The following is a 16,681-nucleotide window of genomic DNA, read 5'->3' on the forward strand; positions in this document are numbered from 1 at the left end:
TTTTGAACCCATAACATACAGCAGAAAAACACCTGAATGTATGACTATATAAGAGATTGTAAGTCAGCTAGATATTTAACAGTAGAATGAATAGCTGTTGATGTGAGAGCACTTACATTGTCTCTATTATGTGTCCCACTTTGTGCTGGTAGGCTTTTCTGTGGAGGTAGTTGCGTGTGTGGAACATTTCGTACAGATTACCCACTTCCTGAATGCGGACAACACACATGGATATCACCGGTAACGTAAGTGACCTTGTCCGAGCCAGAGCGGCCCATAGGCTCCTGCCCCATCTCCTGATTCTGTAGCGTGAGGCAGCTTGATGTACAAGTACACCCCCTAGACAGGACACTAGTCTATACCTGGGCCTAGTCTATATCACCACTAAACTAGGCTAATACCTCATTACTTCAAGTTGAATGAAAACATAATGAAAGGAATGAATGAGAGGTGAAATCTAGGGCCAAGCCTTCACCTTTTCTCTAGTGCAGATCTGCTTCTTCCCATCTACCTCACACACACGAGCAAACTTGAGGAAGCGATGGTAGTCAAAGTTATTTTGGATGCCCAGGTGGTAGCAGTCCCTATGGGGAGGGAAAGAGAGAGTGTTGGTTTGGTCTTCAGTCTGGGTTATCCTTTTCTTTATGTATCCATTTTGTTTAAATGTGTTTAAACTGCTGTCCTGTTGTAATACTCCTGACGTAATTGTTTGTATGTTCCTGTTGTCATTTAAGTAAAAAATAAAATAATAATAATAGCTCACTAAACAAAATGTACATTTTTATTAATTTCCTCTGCTCTAAAATAAAACATAATTGAAACAGAAAGAGGGAGAGAGAGATTGATGGAAAGTTGCCCAAAGTACACTTTCTTCCAATTATAAATTGGGTGGTTGGAGCCCTGAATGCGGACAATCTGGACCCTCTCTTTCTAAAATTATCCGCCAAAATGATTGCAATCCCTATTACTAGCCTGTTCAACCTCTCTTTCGTATCGTCTGAGATCCCCAAAGATTGGATAGCTGCTGCGCTCATCCCCTTCTTCAAAGGGGGAGACACTCTAGACCCAAACTGTTATAGACCTATATCCATCCTGCCCTGCCTTTCTAAAATCTTCAAAAACCAAGTTAACAAACAGATGAACGACCATTTCGAATCCCACCGTACCTTCTCCACTATGCAATCTGGTTTCCGAGCTGGTCGCAGGTGCACCTCAGCCACGCTCAAGGTCCTAAACGATATAACCGCCATCGATAAAAGACAGTACTGTGCAGCCGTCTTCATCGACCTGGACAAGGCTTTCGACTGTCAATCACCGCATTCTTATCGGCAGACTCAATAGACTTGGTTTCTCAAATGACTGCCTCCCCTGTTTCACCAGCTACTTCGATAGAGTTCAGTGTGTCAAATCACAGGGCCTGTTGTCCGGGCCTCTGGCAGTCTCTATGGGGGTGCCACAGGGTTCAATTCTCAGGCCGACTCTTTTCTCTGTATATATATATATCAATGAGATATATAAATAATCGCTCTTGCTGCAGGTGATTATTTTATCCACCTCTACGCAGACGACACCATTCTGTATACATCTGGCCCTTCTTTGGACACTGTGTTAGCAAACCTCCAAACGGGTTTCAATGCCATACAACACTCCTTCCGTGGCCTACAACTGCTCTTAAATGCTAGTAAAACTAAATGCATGCTCTTCAACCGATTGCTGCCCGCACCCGCCCGCACGACTAGCATCACTACTCTGAACGGTTCTGACTTAGAATACGTGGACAACTACAAATACCTAGATGCGGGTTAGACTGTAAACTCTCTTCCCAGACTCACATTAAACATCTCCAATCTAAAATTAAATCTAGAATCGGCTTCCTATTCGCAACAAAGCCTCCTTCAAGCATGCTGCCAAACATACCCTCGTAAAACTGACTATCCTACCAATTCTTGACTTTGGTGATATCATTTACAAAATAGCCTCCAACACTCTACTCTGCAAACTGGATGCAGTCTATCACAGTGCCATTCGTTTTGTCACCAAAGCCCCATATACTACCCACCACTGCGACCTGAATGTTCTCGTTGGCTGGCCCTCGCTTCATATCCATCGCCAAACCCACTGGCTCCAGGTCATCTATAAGTCTTTGCTAGGTAAAGCCCCGCCTCATCTCAGCCCACTGGTCACCATAGCAACACCCACCCGTAGCACGCGCTCTAGCAGGTATATTTCACTGGTCACCCCCAAAGCCAACACTTCCTTTGACCGCCTTTCCTTCCAGTTTTCTGCTGCCAATGACTGGAACAAATTGCAAAAATCACTGAAGCTGGAGACTTTTATCCTCTAACTTCAAGCATCAGCTGTCAGAGCAGCTTACCGATCACTGTACCTGTACACAGCCCATCTGTAAATAGCCCACCCAACTACCTCATCCCCATATTGTTATTTATCTTCCTGCTCTTTTGCACCCCAGTATCTCTACTTGCACATCATCATCTGCACATCTATCACTCCAGTGTTAACGCTAAATTGTAATTATTTCACCTCTATGGACTATTTATTGCCTTACCTCCCTACTCTTCTACATTTGCACACACTGTACATAGAAAACATCTATTGTGTTATTGACTGTACGTTTGTTTATGTGCAACTCTGTTGTTTTTGTCGCACTGCTTTGCTTTATCTTGGCCAGGTCACAGTTGAGAACTTGTTAAACTGACCTACCTGGTTAAATAAAAGGTAAACACATTTTTTTTAGACATTGAGCCTGTAATCAAACCCACAAATGCTGATGCTCCAGAAACTCAACTAGTCTAAAAAAGCAATAAAACTGGCCTTCTTTAATCAGCACCACAGTTTTCAGCTGTGTTAACATAATTGCAAAAGGGTTTTCTAATGATCAATTAGCCTTTTAAAATGATAAACTTGGATTAGCTAGCACAATGTCCAATGGAACACAGGAGTGATGGTTGCTGATAATGGGCCTCTGTACGCCTATGTAGATATTCCATTAAATATTAGCCGTTTCCAGCTACAATAGTCATTTACAACATTAACAATGTCTACACTGTATTTCTGATCAATTTGATATTATTTTAATGGACATTTTTATTTGCTTTTCTTTAAAAAAAAATGACATTTCTAAGTGACCCCAAACTTTTGAACGGTAGTGTACACCAGTGGTCCTATGTATTGTTAGATCTCTAATAGAGCCCCACAGTGGAGGGGTCATATTACCCATAAAACCTAGTGGTCAAACAAGGAAATGGTTCCAATCATTTTTCCTCATAGGGGATTTTAGAAACACTTAAAATGAGGGCTGTGTTTCTTGTAGGCTTACCCTGGTGTGATGTTTTGATAACCATGTAAATCTCTTGGACGAGGTGACTTATCAACAGTTAGCTCTAAATACAGGCAAATATATTGATACAAGTCACCCTGTCCTAGAGAGATTTACACAGTTATCAGAACGAAACACAGCCCTTATTTTAAGTGTTTATAAAATCCCCTATGGGAAAAATGATTGGCCGCTAGGTTTTATGGGTATTACGACACATACTGTGGTACTCTATATAGCTTACTCCAGTAACTGATGACGTTTTATAAGAGAGATCAACTCCAACTGGGGGACTCACCTAGCGAAGTAGTCCCACTTGTCCACATCGATGCCGCTGATTTTGTTGGCTACAATCTCATAGAGGAAAGACTTATCCTCCGGACGACCCATATAAGGCCACTGTGGAAAGACAACAGACTCAGAATTAGACTAATCCTTTGAAATCTGAGCATGTACAGTAACTCCAAATTAGTTCAAGGGATACTTATCCAGAGTTTTTATTGTATTTATTTAACCAGGTAGGCCAGTTGAGAACAAGTTCTCATTTACAACTGCGACCTGGCCAAGATAAAGCAGTGCGACAAAAAACAACAGTTACACATGGGATAAACAAACATACAGTCAATAACACAATAGAAAAATCTATATACAGTGTGTGCAAATGTAAGATTAGGGAGGTAAGGCAATAAATAGGCCATAGTGGCAAAATAATGACAATTTAGCATTAACACTGGAGTGATAGATGTGCAGATGATAAGGTGCAAGTAGAGATACTGGGGTGCAAAAATATATAACAATATGTGGACGAGGTAGTTGGTTGGGCTATTTACAGATGGGCTGTGTACAGGTGCAATGATCGGTTGATCAATGATCAGCTGCTCTGACAGCTGATGTTTAAAGTTAGTGAGAGAGATAAGTCCAGCTTCAGTGATTTTTGCAATTCGTTCCAGTCATTGATGTTTGGTCCAGTTTATTTGTGCGCCTTTTTCACATTTCGTTCCATATTCCTATTATATTTGTGTGTATGCGGTTGATATCTTTTTGCTTCCATCCTTTTGCTATTACTTAGGTGTTAGTTTGTGGGACTAATTAGTCTGTGGGAGTTAATGTAATGTAACTAGGTGCAGCGGATATGCTGAGGAAGTAATAAGGACAACACTTACATTGACCGGATGGAGAGGTGTGGGCACGCAGTGCATTTGTCATCTCTGAGTAGGATATCATGCCAAAGACTACATTCAGCTAATGTACATGAGTACATTAGCTGAGACCATAAATACATTTGTGCCATCTGACATACTAATGTCAGGAGGAAACAGGAAGGAGGATGGTAGCAAACTGACCAACATGTGAAACAGTTATGCAATAAATGTATTATTTTTTGTATGACACAAGGGGTCCCGTCACCATTATAATCTAAACTGGAGCGGATGTGGGCGTTATTGGGCGTGAACAAGCAAAGAACTCAGACTGAAAGATAATGGTGGCAGAAGGACTAAGGGGAGTAATTGCATTAACATAGGGGATGTACCTATATGCTGTATGTGTATAAAAGCAGAGCCGGCGCTGAGGGAAGTCAGTTGTTCCGCGGACCAGCTCGGCTTTGCTACTTTGTATTAAAGCCTATATTGAATTCACAAGTTCTTGTAAGAGTGTTATATTCTTGAGAAAATTTTCCACGACACTAACTAGCTATCTGACAGACTCACCCCCTGTCTGAGAGGGGCAGGGTTCCTGACTCACCCCCTGTCTGAGAGGGGCAGGGTTCCTGACTCACCCCCTGTCTGAGGGGGGCAGGGTTCCTGACTCACCCCCTGTCTGAGGGGGGCAGGGTTCCTGACTCACCCCCTGTCTGAGGGGGGCAGGGTTCTTGACTCACCCCCTGTCTGGGGGGGACAGTGTTCTGTGGTCCCGCGATCTGTTCCTTGATGAAGACCAGGTCATCAGGTAGGACCAGGCCATGATCCTTCATCACCGGCTCTAAGGCATTCACAGACACCAGGTGGTCAAACATCGCAAGGGACGCCTCCTCGTGCTGTAACACACACATAAATATACATGTGACACAGACATTCCCACACAGGAAGATGAGGAGAGAATGCTATGACAAGAGGAGGTTATTCAGACTGTAGTCTTACCTTCCACTTGGACTTTGGACACATTTTGGGGATGAACATCCTATCAAACATATGAGAGAAAGGACCATGACCTGGAAAGAAATCACATTCAACAGAATAAGATTGGAAACGAGGGAGGGAGGGAGGGAGGGAGGGAGGGAGGGAGGGAGGGAGGGAGGGAGAGAGACTCACCCAGGTCGTGACAGAGCCCAGCCATCTGGACACACAGGATGTCTCTACTGGAGATGAGGAGCTCAGGTTGTCTCTCACTCAACTCCTGGACCAGCCGACCTGCTAGGTAGCCCACCCTGAAAACACCATAACCACAACACAACCAATTAATAATGAACTCCTGGACCAGCCGACCTGCTAGGTAGCCCACCCTGAAAACACCATAACCACAACACAACCAATTAATAATGAACTCCTGGACCAGCCGACCTGCTAGGTAGCCCACCCTGAAAACACATCGGGTCTGAAAAGCAACTGGGCCAGTTTCTGTTGTCTTTTAAATGCAGGATAGGGCCTCTGAAACCACATAGGCTGAATCCCAATTCTCCACGCTTTTCCAGAAGTGTGCACTTGCACACTTCCCATTATGGATTTAAAAGCATATGATTGGTGTAAGCATAGGCTATACACTTTGGGAGAAGGGTGGAACCTAAGCTTCCCTTAAAGTAAATTGACTATATAAGTACTCCAGTGGCGGTCGGTGCCGTTTAAGATGAGGGAGGATGCAGTTTTTTAATGAGCATTACCTTATTTCTATTACAGCATATTGGATGACTATCATTCATATTTCATTCACCCAGCTCAGTGTAACATCGATAAGTTTAGGCTACTACATGATACTCAAATTGTCCCTGTACTGTTAGGGATTTCTGCCCTGTTCATACAAGATACCACCGGAAACTTATTTGATCAGAGGTTAGTTTGTTTAATAAGGATTGCAACCCAGAGCATACACTAACAGTAATTTGCAAGTAACACACTCAGTTCAAAATATGGCATTTCCCCTTTTTATCCCTTACTGAGTTTCACCCCACCCAGGGTGATGTCCCTTAACTTTAATACCATATAAGCTCATAATTTGCAGTTAGTTTTCCAATCCTTCTACTTCCTATTGAGATCATGTGCTACCAGAAGAAAGACTAGAACAGAGTATGAACAGAAAATGAAAGTATAGTTTCAACAAACAGGCATATGACTTGTGTACAGGTGACCTCTTCATGCACTTACAAAGTCTCTACCACTGATTCTTAATCTCAAGCAAAACATTCATCATTGTACTTTGTAATTACAGGTGTTCCTATAATGTACAGATATTACAAAATCCTTTCAATACCCATCGTGGAGGTTGCTACAACCTAGCCTATGAATTAAAGTTTATATTGTAGATGCACAGGTCAAGAGAAACATTTGAGTGACAGACAGTGGCACAATCAATACCGCCTTGCACACTCTTGCCTCCATCAGTGTGTTAAATCGGAGGGCCTGTTGTCCGGACCTCTGGCAGTCTATGGGGGTACCACAGGGTTCAATTCTCAGGCCGACTCTTTTCTCTGTATATATCAATGATGTCGCTCTTGCTGCTGGTGAGTCTCTGATCCACCTCTACGCAGACGACACCATTCTGTATACTTTTGGTCCTTCTTTGGACACTGTTAACTAAACTCCAAACGAGCTTCAATGCCATACAACACTCCTTCCGTGGCCTACAACTGCTCTTAAACGCTAGTAAACCAAATGCATGCTTTTCAACCATTCGCTGCCTGCACCCGCCCGCCCGACTAGCATCACTACCCTGGACGGTTCTGACCTAGAATATGTGGACAACTACCTAGGTGTCTGGCTAGACTGTAAACTCTCCTTCCAGACTCATATTAAACATCGCCAATCCAAAATCAAATCGGCTTTCTATTTCGCAACAAAGCCTCCTTCACTCACACCGCCAAACTTACCATCCTACTGATCCTCGACTTCGGCGGTGTCATCTACAAAATAGCTTCCAATACTCTACTCAGCAAACTGGATGCAGTCTATCACAGTGCCATACGTTTTGTTACCAAAGCCCCTTATACCACCCACCACTGCGACCTGTATGCTCTAATCGGTTGGCCCTCGCTACATATTCATCGCCAGACCCACTGGCTGCAGGTCATCTATAAGTCTTTGCTAGGTAAAGCTCCGCCTTAGCTCACTGGTCACGATAACAACACCCACCCGCAGCACGCGCTCCAGCAGGTATATCTCACTGGTCATCCCCAAAGCCAACACCACTTGCCTTTCCTTCCAGTTCTCTGCTGCCAGTGACTGGAACTAATTGCTTTGTCATTATTGCGTATTGTGTGTAGATTGAAAAAAAGAACTATCCATTTTAGAATAAGGCTGTAATGTAACAAAATGTGGAAAAAGTCAACGGGTCTGAATACTTTCTGAACGCATGTATAAGGTCCCTCAGTCGAGCAGTGTATTTCAAAACAGATTCAACCACAAAGACCAGGGAGGTTTTCCAATGCCTCACCAAGGGCACCTACTTGTAGATGAGTAAAACAGTCACTACACCCAGTTACTACAAAGATACAGGCGTCCTTCCTAACTCAGTTGCCGGAGAGGAAGGAAAGTGCTAAGGGAATTCACCATGAGGTCAATGGTGACATTAGAACAGTTAGAGTTTAATGGCTGTGATAGAAAACTGAGGATGGATCCACAATACTAACCTAATTGATGGAGTGAAAAGAAGGAAGCCTGAATAAAAATACTACAAAGCATCCTGCTTGCAGTAAGGCACTAAAGTAAAACAGCCAAAAATGTGGCAAAGAAATGTACTTTGTCCTGAATACAAAGCATTATGTTTGGGGCAAATACATATTTTCAAGCATGGTGGTGGCTGCATCATGTTATGGGTATTTGTCATTGCAAGGACTAGGGAGGTTTTTTTAATGATAAAAATAAACTGAATATAGCTAAGCACAGGCAAATTCTAGAGGAAAACCTGGTTCAGTCTGCTTTCTACAGACACAAATTCACCTTTCAGCAGGACAATAACCTAAAACACAAGGCCAAATATACCTTACACTGGAGTTTCTTACCAAGACGACATTGAATTGCCACCAAAGGTGATTAACATGCAATGAATCTAGGGATTGAATACTTGTGATCAAGATGTGTTCATTTTATTTTTTCCAAATGTTCACATTTTTCTTCCACTTTGACATTAGAGTATTTTGTGTAAACTATTCACAAAAAAATGACAATCCATTTGAATCCCACTTTGTAAACAACAAAATGTGTAAAAAGTGAATGGGTGTGAATACTTTCTGAAGCCACTGTATATTCTGAAATCTGGCCACGGACCACACTTTGAGAACTCCTGCCCTATGGAGTGCTCAAGCACACATAATACTACCCTATGGCAGGGGTGGGCAACATACAGCCCGCAGACCAGATCCCATTCAATCCAGCCCAGGGGAGGTTTGAGTTAAAAATACATTTTCTTTTTTGCTTAAGGGAGGGGTTATTCATTTTGGGTAAAAAAATAAATTAAAAAACCCAGGCCACTCTTGAACATCTAAAACTAGATAGAAAGCATGTATGGCCCGCAAATTGCCTTTGACTAAGAAATCGGTCCGGGAAATAAAATCTGTGCGGCCCAACGTGGCCCTCAAGACGAAATGATTGCCCACCCCTGCCCTATGGAGTACTCAAGCACCCACAATCATACCCTATGGAGTACTCAAGCACCCACAATCATACCCTATGGAGTACTCAAGCACCCACAATCATACCCTATGGAGTACTCAAGCACCCACAATCATACCCTATGGAGTACTCAAGCACCCACAATCATACCCTATGGAGTACTCAAGCACCCACAATCATACCCTATGGAGTACTCAAGCACCCACAATCATACCCTATGGAGTGTTCGAAGCGGTTGTGGGAGGCCCCAGGGAAGACAAAGTAGGCTCCTCCCAGCTGCTTGATGTGGCGGAGCCTCTGGAACTGAGGGGTGTCCATGATACGGACCAGCAGAGGATGCATCTCTACATGGCCATGGATGGGGTCATTAAACACCTACAGGAGACAATAAAACACGTTATTGCTGATACTCTTACTGACTATCCTAATAGACTTCCTCTTTTTCTCTCTCTGGAATAGATGACGGTACATATCTTGAGAGCCTGACAATACAGGAAATGCTGATGTCTTATATAAGGGCAGCAGTAGCCTAGTGGTTAGAGCATTGGGCCAGTAACCAAAAGGTTGCTAAAAATCTGTCGTTCTGCCCCTGAACAAGGCAGTTATTAACCCACTGTTCCCCAGTAGGCCATCATTGTAAATAAGAATGTTCTTAACTGACTTGCCTTGTTAAATTAAAAACTCTTAGTCATGGCTGGTCCCACCCCTCCCCGGCAGATCAGTACACTATCTTGTTTTCTTCCTGTGGCTATGTGTATCAGGTCATTGCGCACAAACAAGTGATAACATTATAACGTACTCCTCTCTGTTCAAGCCAGCCTCTGTTCATCTCATATCTCCACACAGCTGTGCCCTTGAAAGATATGAGAAGAACAGGATGACTGAGACACTGCGGTCACTCTCAGAGGGTATTTGTCTTATGCCGTGTGACCAAGTTGAACAGAAGCCCAGAAAGTTGGAAACAATAACAGGTTGTCCTTGACGATATAACAGGTGTCCTTGACGATATTCCCAGACCAGCTGCAGGAAGAAGAGAGGGGGAACCCATCCTTTCTCAAGCACAGTTATGAAATTATCTTGACCAATGTTAAGAATAATTGTTAACTATTAATATTAAACGAAGCAGGTAAATACGTAATTTCACACATCCGTCTCCCTCATTTTGTCTTTCATTCCCTCTCTTTAGCCTTTGAGGAGGATAACAGAGGTTAGTTGTGCAGTCTGTGTTACCTTGATGGTCTCTGCTGCCAGCTGCCACAGCTTCCTCAGACTGTGCAGGATCTGCAGCCGGGTGCCTAGAGGCCTGAGGAGGAGGAGAGAGTGTATTCAACTTCATAATCAGAAAAAGAACAAACAACAACAACACAACCCGAGGCATTGACTGAAAAACATGTCACAAATCAACCAAGGTTATTAGAGGGCACGGTGCACATTTGATTGCCATGCCACTGAAGATTTGCATACCACCACCACCACACCCAACATAATACCGCACCTACCCTATACCCATTTTATCCAGAAGTGTCTCTGTGAGGTATCGTAACCCCACTCCTGTCATCTTTTGCTCTGTGTGGGGAAAAACAAAACAAAAATAACAGGTCATCTTTCCTGTGTGTGTCAGTCATTAACGATGTGTAAATATGCACAATGAGAATAAAATGTCACAGCTCAATTGCATGGCATTAAACCAGAACCGTGTGTGCTTAGTTAAAGCGATAAGAACTTGCTAGTCTAGTTAAGGTACTGTAGTTCAAAGGACAATGTAGTCTTTCTGGGTGCTCTTGACCCCCTCACGTTTACGGATCACAATTTAGTTTCAAGCTTTCAAGCCACGTTTCAAGCCAAGCTTGTTCAATGAAATATGTGTAGTTAGCGAAGATATGCAAAAACGCTGATCAAAACAAACGAACCTCTGAATGTATCCTCCCATGTCCTGTGACCTTCTTGACGCAGGTATCTACAAACGTCCTCGACACCCCACTTCGCGAAGTCCTGCCACGCCGCCTCATAAACCCGCTTCTCCGGGGTTTTGAACTGATCACTACTACTAGTATTCGGCAAATCTTCTCTGGGACGCTTTCGAATATCCATAATGATCGGTGATTGAACCGTGCCGGTAACACACCTTCGAGCCGGTACTGGGGGCTTCCTTCCGCGCTAACTATTTTTAAACTATGGCGCGTTCAACTAAATTGTCTACTAAACGGGATTTCTTTCCGAAACGAGTTCCCTTTTTTACTGGGCTGGCCGACCAGAAGGAGGGAGGAGCGATCAAAGATTGTATAAAGAGACGAAGATACAAAGTAATTTGACAGTCCCATGATACTACTGTATGCATGTCATGCGGACATAGAAAACAACATTGTCTTCTTTGCAAATAGCCATAGGAAGGAGAGCTGACAAAGTATGCAACATTTACTCTATGAAAATATAAACTGTGTACAATTATTTTTTTAATCATGTCATTGCGTTGATAAAACCCGGAAATGATTCACAGAGATAATCTCAGTTTTTTTTTTTAATCTTTGTAATTGTAATGAGGCTTGTGTACAGGACGCCATTGGTCAAAAATAATCTGGGCGGCTGTCTTCGTGCACGACTGCCTGTCCCTGAAAACACCCCCCAAATATGGACTGGAACAGGATGCCTGGACTGGAGAAAAGTTATTGTAGTTCGTTAAAAAAAATACAATATATTAGACTAATGCGATATTACACAACATTCTTTTATATTCTGTGCCCCAGCTCAGCAGTCCACTGCAGTCTTTTAGAGTTGTAATGAGTGTATTTCACCAGTAGACAGAGACATTTCTTCTCTTTTACGATCAGTGTACAGGTCCATAGGGAATGTAATGCTAGCTAGCTAGCGAGGGTATAACATGCTTCCAGATCTTAAGCCATTTTCTGTAATATGTAGGCTATGTTAAGGCAATGACAGCCAGAGGAGTTGGCTAAAGCAGATATCGTTGGATCGTGGACCAGGCTAGAAGGCAGATGGACTTACATGATTTTTCTGAACCAAACTAAAACAAAGGAGGCCCAAAGCTCAAATAGGAGTTTATAACATGATGCTTGCCTTGAGGGGTGCCAAAGAGGCATTTTTTTTTTACATCAATCTATGAGCCATTCATTTTAAAATGCTGACTGGACTTGAATAAGAGAGAGTGAGGTGAGACTGCACTGTGGTTATTATTGTGAGTTATCTGGAATGTATGGATGACTGGTCATCAACAAAGCCCATCATTTTACAGTTTGCCCAAATCAAATCCCCCATTCTTGCACAAAGAAGAATTAATGATGAATGGCTAGGGAATGTCCCAACAGCTTGAGCTGCCGGTGGTTAGGCTAAGACATACAGTGCATTCGGAAAGTATTCAGATCCCTTGACTTTTTCCACATTTTGTCATGTTACAGCCTTATTCTAAAATTGATTAAATCATTTTTCCCTCTCATCAATCTACACACAATACCCCATAATGGGGATAACTGTCCAAGCTTCCTGCCATCCAGGACCTCTATACCATGCAGAGGAAGGCCCTACAAATTGCAAAGACTCCAGCTACCCTAGTCATAGATTGTTCTCTCTGCTACCACACAGCAAGCAGTACCGGAGCACCAAGTCTAGGTCCTAGTGTGGGAGAAAGGAAGACGTGCTGAAGGAAGGAAAGACATAGATACATTAACTAGGGGAAGAGGAGATTCATATCTAACCTTAAGTAAAGGTAACAAGGACGTTGGGGATCATGTAAGGGCCAGGCGGCCTAACTACAGAGCCATGACAAAGTGCAGTCAGGTGAATGAACCTATGTTAAGTACACACGGCCTAGGGTACACTTAGAAAAGTACATGAAAGTAGGTAACAAGTTAAGTACATATGGACTGGGTGCACTTAGAAAGAAACACACGTGAAAGGAAAATGGGACAAACACCAAGAGTAAGCATGCGATGCATGCATTATTTTTATATCCACGTGAGGAAAGTTTGGCCACCATTATGTTAGAAATAAGAGCAGATATGGGCGTTATCCTCAGATGTGGGCGTTATCCTCAGATGTGGGCGTTATCCATAGGATTGAAAGATAATGGTGGCAGAAAGCACAAAGGGTTTTTCTTCATTTACATAAAGGATGGACCTATGTATTGTATGTGCATAAAAGCAGAGCTGGGGCCTGAGAAAGTCAGTTGTTCCGCGGACCGGCTCGGCTTTGATACTTTGTATTAAAGTCTATATTGAATTCACAAGTTCTTGTAAGAGTGTTACTTTTAAGACAATTTTCCACGACACTAGAGGCTTCTAAACAGCTTCTACCCCCAAGCCAGAAGACTCCTGAACACCTAATCAAATGGCTTCCCAGACTATTTGCATTGCCCCCCCCCCCTTTACGCCGCTGCTACTCTGTTATTATCTGTGCATAGTGACTTTAATAACTCTACCAACATGTACATATTACCTCTATTACCTCGACTAACCGGTGGCCCCGCACATTGACTCTGTACCAATACCACCTGTATATCTATATATAGTCTCGCTATTGTTATTTTACTGCTGCTCTTTAATTACTTGTTACTTTTATTTCTTATTCGTTTTTTTTAAACTGCATTGTTGGTTAGGGGCTTGTTGCATTGTTGTATTCGGCGCATGTGACTAATAAAATGTGATTTGATTTGAATGACAAAGCAAAAACAGGTTTTTATAATTATTTGCAAATTTCTCTTAAAAAACGACTGAAATATCACATTTACATAAGTATTCAGACCCTTTACTCAGTACTTTGTTGAAGCACCTTTGGCAGCGATTACAGCCTCAAGTCTTCTTGGGTATGACGCTACAAGCTTGGCGCACCTGTATTTGTTTCTCCCATTCTTCTCTGCAGATCCTCTCAGGCTCTGTCAGGTTGGATGGGGAGTGTTGCTGCACAGCTATTTTCAAGTCTCTCCAGAGATGTTCGATCAGGGTCCTCCAGACGTGACTCTTGGCATTCAGTCCTTTAGGTGCCTTTTGGCAAACTCCAAGTGGGCTGTCATGTGTCTTTTACTGAGGAGTGGCTTCCGTCTGGCTACTCTACCATAAACGCCTGATTGGTGGAGTGCTGCAGAGATGGTTATCCTTCTGGAAGGTTCTCCCATCTCCACAGAGGAACTCTGGAGCTCTGTCAGAGTGACCATCGGGTTCTTGGGCACCTCCCTGACCATTGCCCTTCTCCCCCGATTGCTCAGTTTGGCCGGGAGGCCAGCTCTAGGAAGAGTTTTGGTGGTTCCAAATTTCTTCCATTTAAGAATGATGGAGGCCACTGTGTTCTTGGGGACCTTCAATGCTTCATAAATGTTTTGTTACCCTTCCCCAGATCTGTGCCTCGACACAATCCCGTCTCGGAGCTCTACAGACAATTCCTTCGACTTCATGGCTTGGTTTTTGCTCTGATATGCACTGATAACTGTGGGACCTTATATAGACCAGTGTGTGCCTTTCCAAATCATGTCCAATCAATTGAATTTACCACAGGTGGACTCCAAACAAGTTATAGAAACATTTCAAGGATGATCAATGAAAACAGGGTGCACCTAAGATCAATTTAGAGACTCATAGCAAAGGGTCTGAATACTAATGTTAAAAGGTATTTCTGTTTTGTCTTTTTTGTAGATTTGCAAAAATGTCTAAAAACATGTTTTCGCTTTGTCATTATGAGGTATTGTGTGTAGACTGATGAAGATTTTTTTTTTAATACATTTTGAATAAGACTGTGACATAACAAAATGTGAAAATGGTCAAGGGGTCTGAATACTTTCCGAATGCACTGTAGGTACGGATGCATACACACACAACATATGTTTGTTGTTGTTGAAACCTGTTGAACGTTGAAACCTGTTGAACGCTGAAACCTGAATTAAAGACCTCGGTTTAAAAGCTGACAGTGTTTTCATATACTTTTATTCTATTTTGGATCATGCGACTCTGTTGGGCTAAATTGCTGTGAGCGCTGCTATCTGCCCCGGGTACCTGCCAGATTACGCATAGTGGGAGAGACACGAAAGCACAGCTAGCCTCGCTGGCTCGGTGGTCTCAAATGGAGCTGCTATTGAATGTTTCCAGCGCTGCAGGAGCTGTGTTTACTTTGCTTTGTTCCTGGACTATGTGGACCGCGCTGACTTTCAATGTAGCAACTGCTTGCTTGCGGAGGACTACAGGAGCGAAGTAGCTACTCTTAGCAAGCAAGTTGAAAACCTACACAACTACTGGGGAACCCACGCCCACCTACTTTTTCTTGTTCTTCCACTCCAGTAGCCGGACGCCACGCTGGTCTGGTGGAAGTTTCGCCGCCGTGTCGCTCTCCACAGCCGGCTGGCCGGTGGGGGATGTACTCGTTACATTTTGAATGCTTAGGACAGGAAAATTGTCAAATTCACACACTTATCAAGAGAACATGTCGTCATCCTTACTGCGTCTGACCTGGCGGACTCACTAAACACAAATGCATCTTTTGTAAATGATGTCTGAATGTTGGAGTGTGACCCTGGCTATCCATACATTTTAAAAACAAGAAAATGGTGCCGCCTGCTTGCTCAATATAAGGAATTTAAAATGATTTATACTTTTACTTTTGATACTTATGTAAGTATGTTTTATCAATTACATTTACTTTTAATATTTAAGTATTTTACTGGGTGACTTTCACTTTTACTTGAGTAACTTTCTATTAAGTTATCTAAACTTTTACTGTCGTATGACATTTAGGTACTTTTTCCACCACTGGTTCTGTGCCAGTGGTACCAAATTGACACGTGTTATTACTTGGCACGTTCTGTTACTTACTAAATTCAGCAAAAAAAGAAACATCCCTTTTTCAGGACCCTGTCGTTCAAAGATAATTAGTAAAAATCCAAATAACTTCACACATCTTCATTGTAAAGGGTTTAAACACTGATTCCCATGCTTGTTCAATGACCCATAAACAATTAATGAACATGCACCTGGGGAACGGTCGTTAAGACACTAACAGCTTACAGAAGATAGGCAATTAAGGTCACAGTTATGAAAACTTAAATTGCAATGTCCGTACTGTGAGACGCCTAAGACAGCGCTACAGGGAGACAGGACGGACAGCTGATGTCCTCGCAGTGGCAGACCACGTGTAACAACACCTGCACAGGACCAGTACATCCGAACATCACACCTGCGGGACAGGTACAGGATGGCAACAACAACTGCCAGAGTTACACCAGGAACGCACAATCCCTCCATCAGTGCTCAGACTGTCCGCAATAGGCTGAGAGGACGTTTCTTTTTTGCTGAGTTTACTTTGGTTGTTAGTCTTTATCACATTTGTGTGAAATGCATTTAGCTGATGCTCATACATTAAAGACCTATGAAAAATGGACAAACGGATTGACTGATTAATAAACGGAAAATATATGATCATGTGACATTTCAGTTGCAGAGCAACACAAACAGAGTCAGGCTTCCACAAATATGATCTCCTCAGGCCTAGAAACCCACCTCTGCCTCCCACCATGGTTGCCAGATTGTGTTAT

At 42.8% G+C, this 16,681-nt stretch overlaps 1 protein-coding gene across 3 annotated transcripts in view; it reads right to left on the reverse strand.

The window, feature by feature from the left end:
* LOC115168527 (deoxynucleoside triphosphate triphosphohydrolase SAMHD1-like) overlaps window positions 1-15,674 on the reverse strand; it is a 16,983-nt gene extending 1,309 nt beyond the window's left edge. The window contains exons 1-10 of one of the 3 annotated variants that reach the window (XM_029723899.1): window positions 15,409-15,674; window positions 10,653-10,719; window positions 10,384-10,456; window positions 9,368-9,528; window positions 5,644-5,759; window positions 5,473-5,543; window positions 5,214-5,369; window positions 3,633-3,733; window positions 476-584; window positions 117-208 (exon numbers count right to left, since the gene is read on the reverse strand). In XM_029723899.1, coding sequence (XP_029579759.1) covers window positions 117-208; window positions 476-584; window positions 3,633-3,733; window positions 5,214-5,369; window positions 5,473-5,543; window positions 5,644-5,759; window positions 9,368-9,528; window positions 10,384-10,456; window positions 10,653-10,711 — 938 coding nt within the window. In that variant the 5' untranslated portion in view covers window positions 10,712-10,719; window positions 15,409-15,674. Of the gene's footprint in view, window positions 1-116; window positions 209-475; window positions 585-3,632; window positions 3,734-5,213; window positions 5,370-5,472; window positions 5,544-5,643; window positions 5,760-9,367; window positions 9,529-9,952; window positions 10,174-10,383; window positions 10,457-10,652; window positions 10,720-11,063; window positions 11,397-15,408 lie in introns of those variants that run through there. The other 2 variants (XM_029723898.1, XM_029723900.1) reach the window with 2 other exon arrangements.
* Window positions 15,675-16,681: the final 1,007 nt, after the last annotated feature.

Source organism: Salmo trutta, chromosome 30 (assembly GCF_901001165.1).
Source record: "Salmo trutta chromosome 30, fSalTru1.1, whole genome shotgun sequence".
Classification (NCBI taxonomy): Eukaryota; Metazoa; Chordata; class Actinopteri; order Salmoniformes; family Salmonidae; genus Salmo; species Salmo trutta.